At 33.9% G+C, this 14,414-nt stretch overlaps 1 protein-coding gene across 5 annotated transcripts in view; it reads left to right on the top strand.

Moving 5' to 3' along the window:
- LOC129754264 (protein FAM133-like) overlaps positions 1–14,414 on the top strand; it is a 264,628-nt gene that overhangs the window by 242,478 nt on the left and 7,736 nt on the right. For all 5 annotated transcript variants that reach the window (XM_055750219.1, XM_055750217.1, XM_055750215.1 and 2 more), the window contains 3 exons: positions 1,885–2,284; positions 12,126–12,263; positions 13,896–14,081. In XM_055750219.1, the coding sequence (XP_055606194.1) occupies positions 1,885–2,284; positions 12,126–12,263; positions 13,896–14,081 (724 nt within the window). The remainder of the gene's footprint in view (positions 1–1,884; positions 2,285–12,125; positions 12,264–13,895; positions 14,082–14,414) is intronic.

The following is a 14,414-nucleotide window of genomic DNA, read 5'->3' as shown; positions in this document are numbered from 1 at the left end:
CAGAGCAACAAATTTGAAGGTTTTGTTTGTAATCAAAGGAGTGTTTGAGCTATTTATTGTAATGGAAAAAGATTTAAAATTATCCAGATTCATAAAGATTTATTCAAGTGTCGTACTCCATTTATGAAAATGCACTTCTGGAATGTATGTATGATCTTATGTGAGAACTGTTTGCACATTTTTCCTAAATTTTTGTAAAAAAATAAATGCTTTTCCGTCTGTGTGTCTTGTAAGCACCATCTCATAATAGAATATTGTCCAATAAGGCCTTATAAAAATCGAATCCTTCTTTTATCACTCGGAGTTGGAACATGGCGAGGGGGATGTTAAAAAATAATACAAAAAAAAAAAGTAATAAATTGGAATAAATTGCACGAAAGCTTGTATGCCACAAAATTGCATACTATATCATTGCACAAAACTTATAAGTTAAGTAATTTTTGATCGAAAAACTCATGAAAATCAAGATTACAAAAGGTCACAAAGATCACATCTTACACAATCGATTTTTTGCTCTTCTAGTCTTTCGGATATTTGACAAATTTTTCGAAATTTCTAAAATCTTTATTTATTTCTTCCATCGGGTTTTTTGGAAATTTCGAAAGGCTTGCATCGCGCAACGTAAGGTGTCAAGAGAGGGAGAGAAAAGGGAACGAAAAAACTAGCCTTAGAGCTTAAAGTTCTAGACTCTAGACCATGGACGGTCAAACCCTGGTCCGCGCGCCACATTTTAAAGGAGAATTATTTTCAATCAAATTTTTATTCGTAATTTTGTAGGCAATAAAAAGTCGCTTCATTGGTCTTTAAAATCCGCGAAAACTATTAAGCAGTTTTAATTAATTCAACCGTTTGACTCAAAAGACTTAATCAAAATGATAAATACACTGAGTTGAAATCAGACTTGGCATTGGAGAATTGATTTCATAATTTTGGAAAGCATCGTCTGCTTTTTTATACAAGTACAGTACCATTTTCCGGTGACGTAAGCTTTTTGACAGGATCATTACAAATCAAAAATAGCGAAACTCAGTTAACACTTTGAATGCCAAACTTTTTTTACGGTGAAAAATTCACAACAGCTTAGTTTTTTGGAAACAAACAACTTTTGTTCTGCGAAAAACTTCATAGACCCTGAAAAAATTCTCTTAGTTATTAAACATACCAAGACTGACTCATAGCTATATTTTTAAATATTTATTTGTAAAAATTGTAGCACAAAAACTGAGATATTTTAACTTAAACGAAAAGTAAGTATTGTACCTACATGTTTTTTCGATTTCTTGTCTTTTTTTCCCCAACCCGCCTTTAGAAGAGGTATATGTTGAATCTTTCTTTCTAACTTAGGATAATTTTTCTTTCTTCCAAAAAATCAACCCAGAATGGTTGTAGTTTTCGTTGATATGAATTGATAGATTAACATGTTTTGAAATATCCTGGGGACCATCACAAAAAAAGATATTCCATCTAAAACTCTCTTGGCCCGAATATTGCTCACATGTAACTTTTTTTAAATATCGATTTCCATATGAAGGCTCCACACATGCGGTGCCGATGTGATTAAAAACAATTTGAGAGTCTCAAATTGAGACTGTGCTGATTTCAAACGGTGAACACTTAAATAAGTAGCGTTATGAAACAAACACTCATTTGAATGCCAGACAATTTCGCTTTAACCGTCCCTGAGATTTCGAAACGAGAAGGTATAGTTAAGGATGAATTCGCAGAGGATGAAAATCCCGAAAAAAATATTTCGAGAGTTTCGGAAGGAAAAAGTATAGATTTTATGATTTTTTTCGGATTTTATTCGATTGAACAAAATTTAAAAAAAATGCAATACAATAGAAATTAATCTTTTTAAATCGATTTTTCCCCCTCTTTCCACAGATGAACCTTCTAGTGATATCATTCCTGGCGTTGGCCTCGCTATCCAGCTTACCGGTGCCCGCAATCGGAACACCGGCTGCCGCTGACGTTTCGGACCCCAAAAAATCGGTGGCCGCAGCCGAGGCCGCCCAACCCGTCAACGACAACCTACTGAAGGAGATCTGGCAGGAAGACGACCGGGAGGTGCTAATCCGAAACGAGCGGGGCACCAAAAATGGAGGCGCCGGATCCTCGGCTGGTAAGAAAGACCGCAAAAAGAACGACAAAAAAGAAAATTCCAAATCACAATCACAACCATCATCATCATCATCATCATCACCTTCCTCGGATTCCCTCCAGAAACTCAAACACCAGAACACAAAATCCAAATCCGATAGACAACAACAACAGCAGGGACAGAGTAAGTTTTGAACACCGAAAAATCAGTTTTTTTTGTTTGTTTAGCTTTCTTCATCTTAAAAAATTGGTTAAATTAATCAACTAACACGTAACGGCTTTCAAGGAAAATGTTTCAACAATCAAGTCAAACAAGTGTTAATTAAGATCTGAAATTTTAAATAAAAGATTTCTAAATTAGAAGTGATTAGAAATATTTTGGTTGCCAAATGAAGTATTTTTTTTTCAATTTTTTAATTTGGAAGCTTGATTGATGAAAGATTATCCCTGCCCTCGCCAGAGAATGATTTATGTGTTTATTATTTTTGTCACACCTACACTAACACCAACTTTGGAAAAACAACACTGCTCAACAATTAATCATGTTCGTGGTTTCGTCTGACTTACATTCAACTATAACCCATTTCACTAGTCGGCTGACCATTTCCCGCGGCTCGGGTTGAAACAATTACCAAAAAAACAACAACAGAATAACCCCCTCGAGCCACTTATGAACACAAAACCCATTTGGCGACTAATAAAAACATACCCCAATTACCAGGTTTCTGCTGTGAGTTTCGAGTGAGTGAATGAACGAGTTAGTGCATGAACAAGTCGGCGTCCTTTAATGAACAAACGGGCGGCGCGCGGTGGCTGTTCGGAAAACATTTCGGAACCACATAAAACAAAACTATTTTTGACAAACTCACATTTGTCAAGTGCGATATAATTATTGCGCTCGGCAGCCGGTAGAATTTATCCCCGTGGTGTACCGGAACTCCGTTTGAATTAGACAATGACCCTTTCCGGTTATTCCCGTTATGTTATGGGGTTCAACTCTTTCGGTGGTTTTTGTGGTTTTCAGCCGTTGACACACGAAAAACTTTCCGTCAACCCATGTTTCCCGGTTTCCCCATTTCCACAATCCTCTAATGTCCCCCCTTCCGGACACATTTTACAGCACGTGTAGCAATCCCTACTGCGGCTGGACTGGACCTGAAGAGGTCGGTCGAGCTAGCCGGAAGTTGGCCGGTAAAAACCGAACCGTGTTATTTTCTCATTCATCTAGTTCATATAATGAAAACTGACCGCAAACGAGTAAAACCGGAAGCAATTGGGTTTCCTTCCTCCCAAGAAGAGCTGCCAGAAAAAAATCGAAACTTTTTATCGATTGAATCGGTTTCGATAGTATAGTTTCTGGCTGTTTTGTAATTCTAAATTACTCGAACGATATTTCTTCGTTCCTGTCGTTTCGATTTCTTGAAAGCTCGTTTTCAAGGAATCTAGTTTTGGTGTCACTCTAAACTGAAACGAACTTTTACAATAATTTTAACGAAAAAACAAATGGATTTCTGCCCGATTCAATCAAATCAACAATTTCTTAACGGGCATTCAACATCTTAAATATTGGTTTTCGATTATGCCTTCTTTCGATAAAGCACATCTCTACTAGACAGTTATTCTGACCAAAGCCATTGAAGCTCACTTGGTGGAGCTATGAGCTACTAAATTTTAAAAGTCAAATTGGATTAAATGATTTCAGCTTTTGGAACTGTTACAGTTTAGAATATCATTTACTCATTTATTGCTGAAGGTGGCTCCAGAGAGTTAAAATGGTCTGATGCTATAAACGTTGTTTGGACTACTTAACGTGATTTCATTTTTCTAACTATTGTCAAATGGGGCATTATGCAACACCAGGGTTAGATGCAACATTTTTATACCACAGCACTTGTTAATTATGTTGACATAGTTTCTCACACTGTTTTGGGACCGGAACAAATTTCGGACACATTTTAGTGAACTCGCGACGACTTGGGTTTTACTTAAAACGACAAGTTTACTCAACCCCAAATGGGGGGTTTTATTCGGCAATGTGTACAAGCCGAAGGATTGGTTTGGAATTTCAGGAAAATCAGGAAAATCAGGACACCTTGGATTCAATCCGTCGTGCGTTTTGAAGTTAAAAAGAAATCGTCGCGAATAGGCACCATTTACCCCCATTCTAATAACTAAATTGTGTCCGAAAAGTGTTCCGCTCTCAAAACACAAACATAGGATTATTTTTTGATGTTTTGATTCTCATAGAAATTTTAAAAAATCGAGCCAAAGATGTACAAATTTTTACATACAACTTTACCATGTATGACGGATTGGTTCAATGATATCACCTACAAACTTTTTTTTTATCCCATACCAACACTGTTTGTGTAAAAATATTTTTCGGACAGTCGACAATATTTTTTTCAATAAATATTTTTATAATTCAGTTACAAGTCTGGGTTAAAACGCATCTAAATGCAAATCGAAATTGCATATTCAAAATCTCGTTACCTTATGCTGGAGGAAACTATCACTTTTGCATCACGCGTTTGTTAATTTTAAAATTTTATCCTTCCAAACATTAATTTTTATAATTTCAGCTAGTAGAATTTTTTGTAGTATTTTTTACCCCTGAATGTATGGAGCACTAGACCGCTGGAAGCTTTGTATGGAAATTTCAAATTTTTACACCTCCCATAACTTTTTTGGGTAGTTTTTACTGCCAGAAAAAGCAATAAAAATTTTAGAAGCGATTCGTTCAGTCCTGATATAGTGCAACGAATTTCAATTTTGTATGGAAATTTTTATGGGAAAACTAAATTTTTCATTCAAAAATCACGAGAGATGTACTGAAAGTTAAAAAAAAATATACCATTGGTTTTTAAATGTTCCTTGATTCTTGCAGTACATTTTTGTAGAACCATTACAAAAACATTACATGAAATGATTATAAGCTCTAGCAAGCAAATCCTTCCATTTTTTAAGACTTTTGAATGGATTCATATTTTTTATTTTATAATGGTTATAACTTTTTTCAAGAAAAACTTAGTTTGTTCTCATGTGAGCAAAAATTGAAGCTTAAGAATAAACAAAATTAAAAATTAAAGACTAACTTAATTTTTAGCTAATTTGAATTTTCTGAAGAATTTAATATGCAAAAATTTCTTCTTCCATAAAAATTGAAACGCGTTGCGCTTATTTAGGAATCAACCAAATCATCTCAAATGCTTGTTGACCCAAAATGCATCAAAAATACAAATGGGAGCAAAAAGTCATTTTTTGGAGCAATCTAATGCAGCACCCTTATGCTTTTTCTAAAAAAACAAATTTTTGACTGAAAAGATATAAAATTTAATTCGAACAAAACCAAAAATTACTGCAAATGGGGCTCTATGCGTTGTTACATTACAAATGTATCAAAACTATAGATTTTCAAACAATTTCATTTGATTTTATATTAAAAACAAAGTTTGTTGCAAATTGTATGATTATCTGTGTGTGGACATTCGGTTTTAAGAAGACATTGAAGTTGAAAAGTGTGGCATGATGATTGATGCCCCATTTTCAAATGTTTTGGATGTAGTTGCATATTTGTAATACTTATTTTTTTTAAATACTTACTGAGGCAAGGAGTATAAAACATGATCATTGATAGAAGAATATTAAAACGACATTAGTACCTATAACTAAATGTTTGTTACAAAACCAGATTTCATGTTTCGGGGTAACTTTAATCATTATGGTTTTAACGTGTCTCAACATCTTCAAAATTATTGTTTTCATGCCAATTAGCACAGAAGGTTTAAAATGTCAATAACAGTTATTTTTTGTTTGGACTCAATTGAATTTTTTAAGGTTTTCTTTCAAAAACAGATATACTCAAAAGATAGACAATGTTGCTTCATACTTTTAGGGGCAAAAATTTATAAACATTTCTTAATATTTTTTGGCCTCCAAAACAAATGAAATTTTACCATCATGCAGTTCCCTAGGTCCTCCCAATGTTTCTATGTTCTTTTATTTATTGAAACTTAACCAGTTGATAGGGGTTTTAGCCATTCGTTCAATATAGGCTTTCTCATAGAAAATGTCCTATTTTTTTCTAATATCCAAAAACTATCATGCAATGACCATAAAAATAACTCTAAAACTATACCTTTACAAAGGAAAAAAGTTAAATTTTCGTGTAAATCAATCCATTTGCTTCTAAATGCTATCATTTTATCAGGAGAGGTGTTTGTTTGTGAGTTTTCGAAAAAAAAAGAGATATTTTAAAACTTTAAAACTTCATTTTAAGTAACATATAGAATCTCCAACTACAAAAGAAATTTAGACTATTTGAAACCCAATTTTTTGGCTTTCAAACGTAGACAACAGTTTTCAGATATTTCAACTTCAGACTGAGTTAATGAAGATTATCTGCAAAAATTTCAGGTTGATCAAAGTTACCCCGGTGATCAAAGTTCCCCCAGTTTACGGTACGTCAACGTTATTTCCCATCAACCTTACTACTTTTGGTGCACAGGCCGCATGATTATCTTTGGACTGGAACAAATTTACGCTATCGATTTTCAGTTCCACATTGTTTTCAATTCCACATGATAAGATTTCTATTTCGTTCTTTAGTGTTTACATACAGGATTTTTACTAGCTTGATCATTCGTCCTTTAGGAAAATGCGTACATTTAGTTTTGAATCTATAGTTTATCCAATAATTTATCACTTTCCAGGAAAATGTTAAGATCAAATTAAACAATTAAACTCAAATAAAATCACATTTTTTTAAATTTTGCATCATACCCTAAAATACAGATTAAGTTATAAATTAACCAGAATTCGACTGAAATTCAATCTAGTCTCGTACGTAGATTAACCATTTACATATTTGCCAAAACTTGATCATTTATTGAAAGGGCAAATAATCAGAACAGCATTTCAAATAGGAAGGAAATTATGATGAACGGTTTGCAATTGAGAAAGTTTTTAATAAAAAGTATGTACGAAAGAGTATTAACCAAAAAGTAACCGCAAATAGTCAGTAAACAAGTCCCAGTGGGAGACCCAAAAACAGTTGGAAATCAATCTTTTGACCAAAGTTCACATCGTAATTCGCTCAAGTCCGAGAGGACACAATAGTGAACCTAAATTTGAATAAAAGTGAAGACATTTGATTTCATGAAGTGAGAGGAATGTGAGAGGTTTTTTCAAGCTCAATCCGAAACACTGAATAGAAAAAGTGATAAAAAAGTCAAATTTTTCTAAATGGTTCGTGTAGCTGACAGTAAAATAGGCATGACTTCATTTCTACAAGGTAGAAAAGCTGCGCACCGGTAAAATAAACAAAATACGGTGTTCAATCCGTGCGCAAAATATTTGAATTGCTTGTGGGGAGATATTTTGAAAAATTCCTAATGAACAGCAAAAGGAACTATTCAACGGTCACCTGGCCGGTTTTCAACCAGAAATTTTTCGTTTACAAGAATCGCCTCATTGGACGCCATCTCAAAAATCACTTGACAGAACATCACAAAATTTTTCATATGTTAATATTACATTACCAGATAACTTCGCTGAAAATCTCATCAATTTCCATCCATGCATTCAAAAGTTATTCACAAAACAAAGTGTTGCATTTTTTTCGAATACACTCCTTATTTACATCCTTTCTCATTCCTATTATGTATGTTATGCAATCTAGAGTATATAATTTTTACTTATTTATTGTACATTGGAATAAATCTTCTGCATTGTTTATATTTAATTTGAATTTCGTTTTTAGTTCTTTATTTAACCAAGACCAAATAATTTTGGATCTTTAACATTATTCAATTCGATACAGAGCACTGACTTTTAAGTAACAAAAATCGCATTTAGAAGAATTTAGCCCCCTAACATTGTGCCTGAATACTTTTTCATTTGTGTGAATAAAATTTCTTAGCAGGATAAAAAACTTCTGAACTGAGCTATGGCAGTTTTTAATGCAATTTTCAAAAATAATTTCCCATTGAGGGTTCGTCTATTCTATTTACAATTTAATATCAATATTTAATCGACTTAGTAAAATTAATTTACCGGTATTGAAATTTGGAAAACTCTTAGTTCATTTGCTAATGTTAACCATTTTCGCATATTCCCGGAAAAGATATTTTTATTAATAATGCGCATAATAATGTCATTCGGATTGAACTTTCCATTTCTAGCGTATAAAACATTATTTATAAATAATACTTTTGATTTTGTTTCAACGTCAGCAAGTGCAATTCCTTCTTTAAAGACCGTCGGATACAGTTTTCTGTGTGATCTATATATATAAAAATGAATTTCTGTCTGTCTGTCTGTCTGTCTGTCTGTCTGTTCCCTATAGACTCGAAAACTACTGAACCGATTTGCGTGAAACTTGGCAGATGGGGGTAGTGGAGCTCGGGGAAGGTTCCTATAATAGTTTGGGATCCCTCCCTCTTTCTGGAAGGGGGGAGGGGGTCATTTAAATAAAAGTGATAAGTCTTCATAACTCGAGAACTGATCATGCATATGGAACCAAATTTGGCATGGGAGTGTATTTCGGTACGAGGAACGTTTCTTTGATGGATTGGTACCCCTACCTCCTTCCAGTGGGGAAATAGGAAAGGGGGAGGGGGCCTACTTTGCATTTTTTTACATAACTGGAGAACTAATAAAGCAAATGGAAACAAATTTGGCATAGGAGGGTAGTGGGATACGAGAAATGGTTCTATGATTATTTCAGACCCCTCCCTTCTTCCCGTGGAGATTCAGGAGGTAGGGGATAGATATAGGAAGAGGGGGTCCAATACAAAATTTAGAGCATAACTCGACAACGAATAATGCAAACGAAACCAAATTTTGCATGAGAAACCTTTTTCCGGTAGTTTAGCAGCCCTCCCTCCATTCAGTGGAACGATAAAAAGTGGGAAGAGGGCCACTCATACAATATTTAATATTTCGATAACTAATCGATAAAATAATGTTTTTCAAATTGGATTGATGATTTTGTGTAAAAAAACTAAAAGTTGAATAACTAGGTACCATAAATTTCAATAATTTTTAGAAGGTGTAGCAAAGCACACCGGGTCAGCTAGTACTAAATAAAAAAAATCCTTTCCGTATCCAAAATACTCATTATATGTTTGTTGTCTATTGATAAAACTTGTGTTATGTACCATAGTTTTGAAAAAACATAGCTATTTAAAATCCACGATTTTTGAAACAAACTCAAATGACTTTTATAATGTTGGGCTGACATCATTATGATATTGTTTATCAGGCTATTGTAATATTTAGCTATAGTAGTTTAAAAATTTGGAAAAAAATGCAAAACATAAAATTTAAACATTTTCATGTTCCTTAATTTGTTGTGATCCAAAGCTACACTTGTTTAATCTTTCAAAAATGGATTTAAAAACATTCATTTGAAGTTTCGAATAAATACTAAAATAACAAATTAACTGCAAAAATGTATCCAACTCATGATCATTTCTTTTCAAAATATTTATGTCATCTGCATAAGCAATAACTTTTATAAATTTATTGTTCGAGAAAATGGCATCAACATTTTGATAAATCATTCTTATGAGTGGTACTACGTAGAGTGTGAATAAAGCCATGCTTAATGGATATCCTTGTCTTACTGAACTACAAATTTGGAATGATCAAGTTAATAAGCCGCTCACTAAAACTATTATGTCGCGTTTAGATAAAGTCTTTTTAAAAAATATCTTCCACTAAAAATCATGATCACACGATCAAAGCCTTTTCTAAATCTTTTGTTAGTATTGCACATTTCATTTTTTTTATAATCATTAGCTTTCAGAAAAACATCTCTTAAGTCCAATAAATTTTCAACGCAAGATCTTGACTCTTTACAAGCTGATTGTCCATAATCTATTAACTCTGTTAATAAAGGCCGAATCCACAGCATTTTTGTCAAAATTTTACAATTTGTGTTTAACATGTTAATTGGCCTTTTATTGTAAATATTATACTGATCTCCTTTTTTAGGTACTAGTATGATAATTCTTTCTGTTAACAAAACTGGTGGTATTCACCATCGCACACAGGGGTAAAATAAGAAAAAGGCGATCAAAACTATTTTCCGCTAAAACTGTGCGTTTTAGACCTATAGTGTCTTCTAGACAAATGACCAGCATTACAAGGGCGAAAAAATTTGTTTTTTTGAAAAATAGATTAATCCACCTAGTACTGAGTTAGAAAAACTAACTTTTTTAATATTCATTTTAGAGCTGTATTGTCTGAGAAAAGTTTTTAGCTTGTACCAATTCTAGTAACTTTGCTAAAGAAGTCATAGCTGTAACATTAATCGTTTCAAACTTATGACAATTTTTAGAAAAATAACACCAATTTTCAGTTTTTTTAACATAACTTTTTTGCGCGTGATTTTCCATATAAATTATGTTCTAGAGAGATTTAAAGAAAGAAAAGTTGTACATTTTTGCTGAATATACTGTATAGAAATTTTGAAGTTTAAACGAGATATCTTAAACATACTTAACAAAAATAGTCATTTTGAACTGGTTATATCTGCTAAGTTCGGACGAGTTCGGTTACATATTTTACAGTTTTGCAATTAGAAAAGTATCGCCTTTCAAACAATGTCTAATTCAAAGTGGCCAATTGTAACCTTCATAGTGTAAATGTCAATAGAAGTGAGCCGAAAGTGAAGTTTTTATACTAATTTGAGCATAACTATTACTATTTGGCTGCAACATGTAGGATTCCTAACAGTAGGCCTACTTGAACCACTTGGACTTGAGATGGTAGATGGGCTCAAATTAGTATCAAAACATCATTTTTATCTCACTTCTATTGTCATTTACACAATGAGGATCAAAATTGGCCACTTTGAATTGTATATTGTTTGAAAGGCGATACTTTTCTGATTGCAAAACTGTAAAATATGTAACCGATCTCGTCCGAACTCAGCAGATATAACCAGTTCAAAATGACTATTTTTGTTAAGTATTTTTAAGATATCTCGTTTAAACTTCAAGATTTCTATAGAGTATATTCAGCAAAAGTGTACAACTTTTTTGTCTTCAAAACTCTCTAGAACATATTTTATATGGATGGTTATGTTGGAAAAACTGAAAATTGATGTTATTTTTCTAAAAATTGTCATAAGTTTGTAAGGATTAATGTTACAGCTATGACTTCTTTAGCAAAGTTGCTAGAATTGGTACAAGCTAAAAACGTTTCTCAGACAATACAGCTCTAAAATGAATTTTAAAAAAGTTAGTTTTTCTTACTCACTTCTAGGTGGATTAATCAATTTTTCAAAAAACAAATTTTTTAGCCCTTGTAATGCTGGTTATTTGTCTCGAAGACACTATAGGTCTAAAACGAACAGTTTCGGCAGAAAACAGTTTTGATCGCCTTTTTCATGTTTTACCTCTGTGTGCATCGTTGAAATAAACGTTAGAAAGTTTCGACGTTTCTTCTTTAACTTCTTCAAAGAAATTATTATAGAACTCACAATTTCTTCCATCCGGTCCTGGAAATGATTATTAAATTCGAATTAAAGACCACTCTCTGGAGCCACTCGACACGTTGTTTGTGTTGAAAAAACCACCGTTTCCTACGTATTGTATAATTTACGGATGATGCTGCTCAGCGCTAGAGGTTATCTCGTGGCGGATGATGGACTGTTTCCGAAATCAATGATCGTTAGATCGAACTTCACACGATCACATTAGTTCAACCAATTAACGTTTTTCATCTATTTTTTCGTAATCTATTAATAATTAACAGGAAGATAAACTGGGATGATTTTGATTACAACCGATTTGTTTCATTCCAAACCAATCATGTTCATTGATGTGTGAGTTTGAGTGAGTGATTATTTTAGGGATTGGTAACAAACCTAATATAAATTTGATTAATACAGCTGTAACTCACAAACAATTTAACCATTAAAACCAAAACAAACTTTATTCAAATAATCTTAATAATCTTTTAAACTTTTAACTATCTTCACCATTGCGACTGGCAACCTTATTCTACACAACTAGACTCCCAGTGCCGCTACACCAAGGGCCCCTGGACCGAATGCGACAACAAGAGTAACACCCGCTCCCGGACTCTCACGCTAAAGAAGGGCGAACAATCCTGCGTCCCAACCCGCACCATCCAGAAGAAGTGCAAAAAGGGTAAGTTTTTCGGCGACCCGGTGACAGACTACAGAGAGCAAAAAAATATCCAATTTGAACCAAAAATATTGTGCAACTTTCCGATCAACAATTCAATTTCTACGTCGGAATGGAAGTATAGCTACTCTCTGGAGCCACCCGTCGATTTGTGGTTCACAATTATGGGAAACATGTTACGCATTGTATAGATTGTGGTTTGCTACTGTCATGTGTGGATTTGGCAGACAATTTGTTTGCTGACATCATTTTCAAATTTTAAGCAAAAACACAAATCGGTTACATAAAACACAGATAGAACTGTGTCATTTTATCTTTTATCTTACCAAATGAGATCAATTTAGTCTATGTTAAATGTCAATATTACAGAGAAAACATTATACATATGCCTGTTTGTACATTACATTTTCCAGAATTTTAAAGAGGACTCACTTTGGTGAATTCAAAAAAAGAAATCAAAAAAGCCTAGGGGAGATGAGGGCATAACGAGCACCCGAGGCATAATGAGAACTACGCTTTTCTACGAAAGTGCGTATTTTCTCAAATAAATTTTCATGAGGATTTGTTTCGTACTTCCTGTAGTATTAATTTTTCACAAAAAAAGGAATCTCCTTATCATCTTTACAGAGATATTTAAAAAAAACTAGCTTGTTTCTCAAGTTACGAAAATATTATAATTTTTGAGCACCACGAAATAAGCTCTTATGATCTTAAAATAACCTTGATCTATAATGTACGCACTGCAACATGATGTACACATTGTTTCTCAATTTTTACCATCATAAAATATTTGATTTTTCACTTTTATCAATTTTAAAACACGTTTTTACTTACATTTGTTGACTCGGGGCATATAGAGCACCATATTATCGAGGCATAATGAGCATTTTCTGCCGTAGAATCTAGCAGCGAATTAAAATTGATTTAAAGCGCCACACTTTGACTAGTTTTCATCCGACAATTTAGCCTATTGGTAAGGTGTCGGAGAGGTAATCAAAAGACTAGAGTTAGATTTCTGTTCGAGGTGATTTTTTTTCATTCACAATTCATGATCGATTTTTTTTATTGTTACATTATACGGCTAGTAGCATCATCCTTCAAACAAAGCACATAATGTATGAGCGTGCGTGAATTGTTTGTATTCTACAAACAGACCTAGATTATTTTGTTATTGCTTTGTTTGATTAATCTACGACTCACCTGACTTCATCGAATTGAATTCGCTGCTAGATTCCCCGGCAAAAACGTACATCTTGCTCTGATTAATGGTGCTCATACTGCCTCAGGGGGGGTTCTCATTATGCCTCCACAGTGGCCGGTTTTCAGCTTTTGGCAAAATTTTAAAATGCATTTCATCTAGTTTTTCACGTTTCAGCCCGTTAGGGAATAGGCTTTTTAAGTGTCTGAACACGAAACAATAAAGTAACCTCCATATAATAGCTATTTTCTATGGTTAAATAACCGTTTTCCTTAAGGTGGCCATTATGCCCCCATCTCCCCTACATACAGCAAAACAGCCTACATACAGCTCAAAGCTTGTTTGTTTACCTTCCAATTTAAATCAACGACGACGGACGTTTCATTAAATTACTACCTCTCTCTCTCTCTCTCACTCGTCCACTTCCGGCGAAACAGCCTGCCGCTACGATAAGGGAGCCTGGTCCGAGTGCGGCCCAACCGGCCAGATGTCCCGCTCCGATAGCCTGAAGTCGAGCAGCGACGCCACCTGTCAGCCGACGCGAGTGGTCAACAAGAACTGCAATCAAGGCAAATCGAAAGACAAACAAAACAAACCAGCCAAGGCCGAGAAGAAGGAGAAAGGTGAGTGTACTTACTGTAAAAAATGCTTAGCAGGACTTGTTCCGGCTACTGGTGGTTTCGAAGGTTTATTTTATTATAATTTTTAATTTATAAATCTGCCTCTCAAAGAGAATTTTTGATCCATATTTTTTCATAGTCGATGTTTTACTGTTATTTTGGGAAGCAACTGGAATGGGTATACAACAGTCATTTGTGCTATAATTTTTTAACAACAAAATTACTGAAATCAAGTTCATGTATTAAATAGTCTGGGATAATAGATTCAAGTTTGACACTAATGGAAGTTTGGGCTTCTAAATATGACTCTTCTTCCGAGACCCTTAATGATTTTAA

This window comes from Uranotaenia lowii, chromosome 3 (assembly GCF_029784155.1).
Source record: "Uranotaenia lowii strain MFRU-FL chromosome 3, ASM2978415v1, whole genome shotgun sequence".
NCBI lineage: Eukaryota > Metazoa > Arthropoda > Insecta > Diptera > Culicidae > Uranotaenia > Uranotaenia lowii.
The sequence above is the reverse complement of the archived record's forward strand: the minus strand, read 5'-3'. Positions and strand labels throughout refer to the sequence as shown.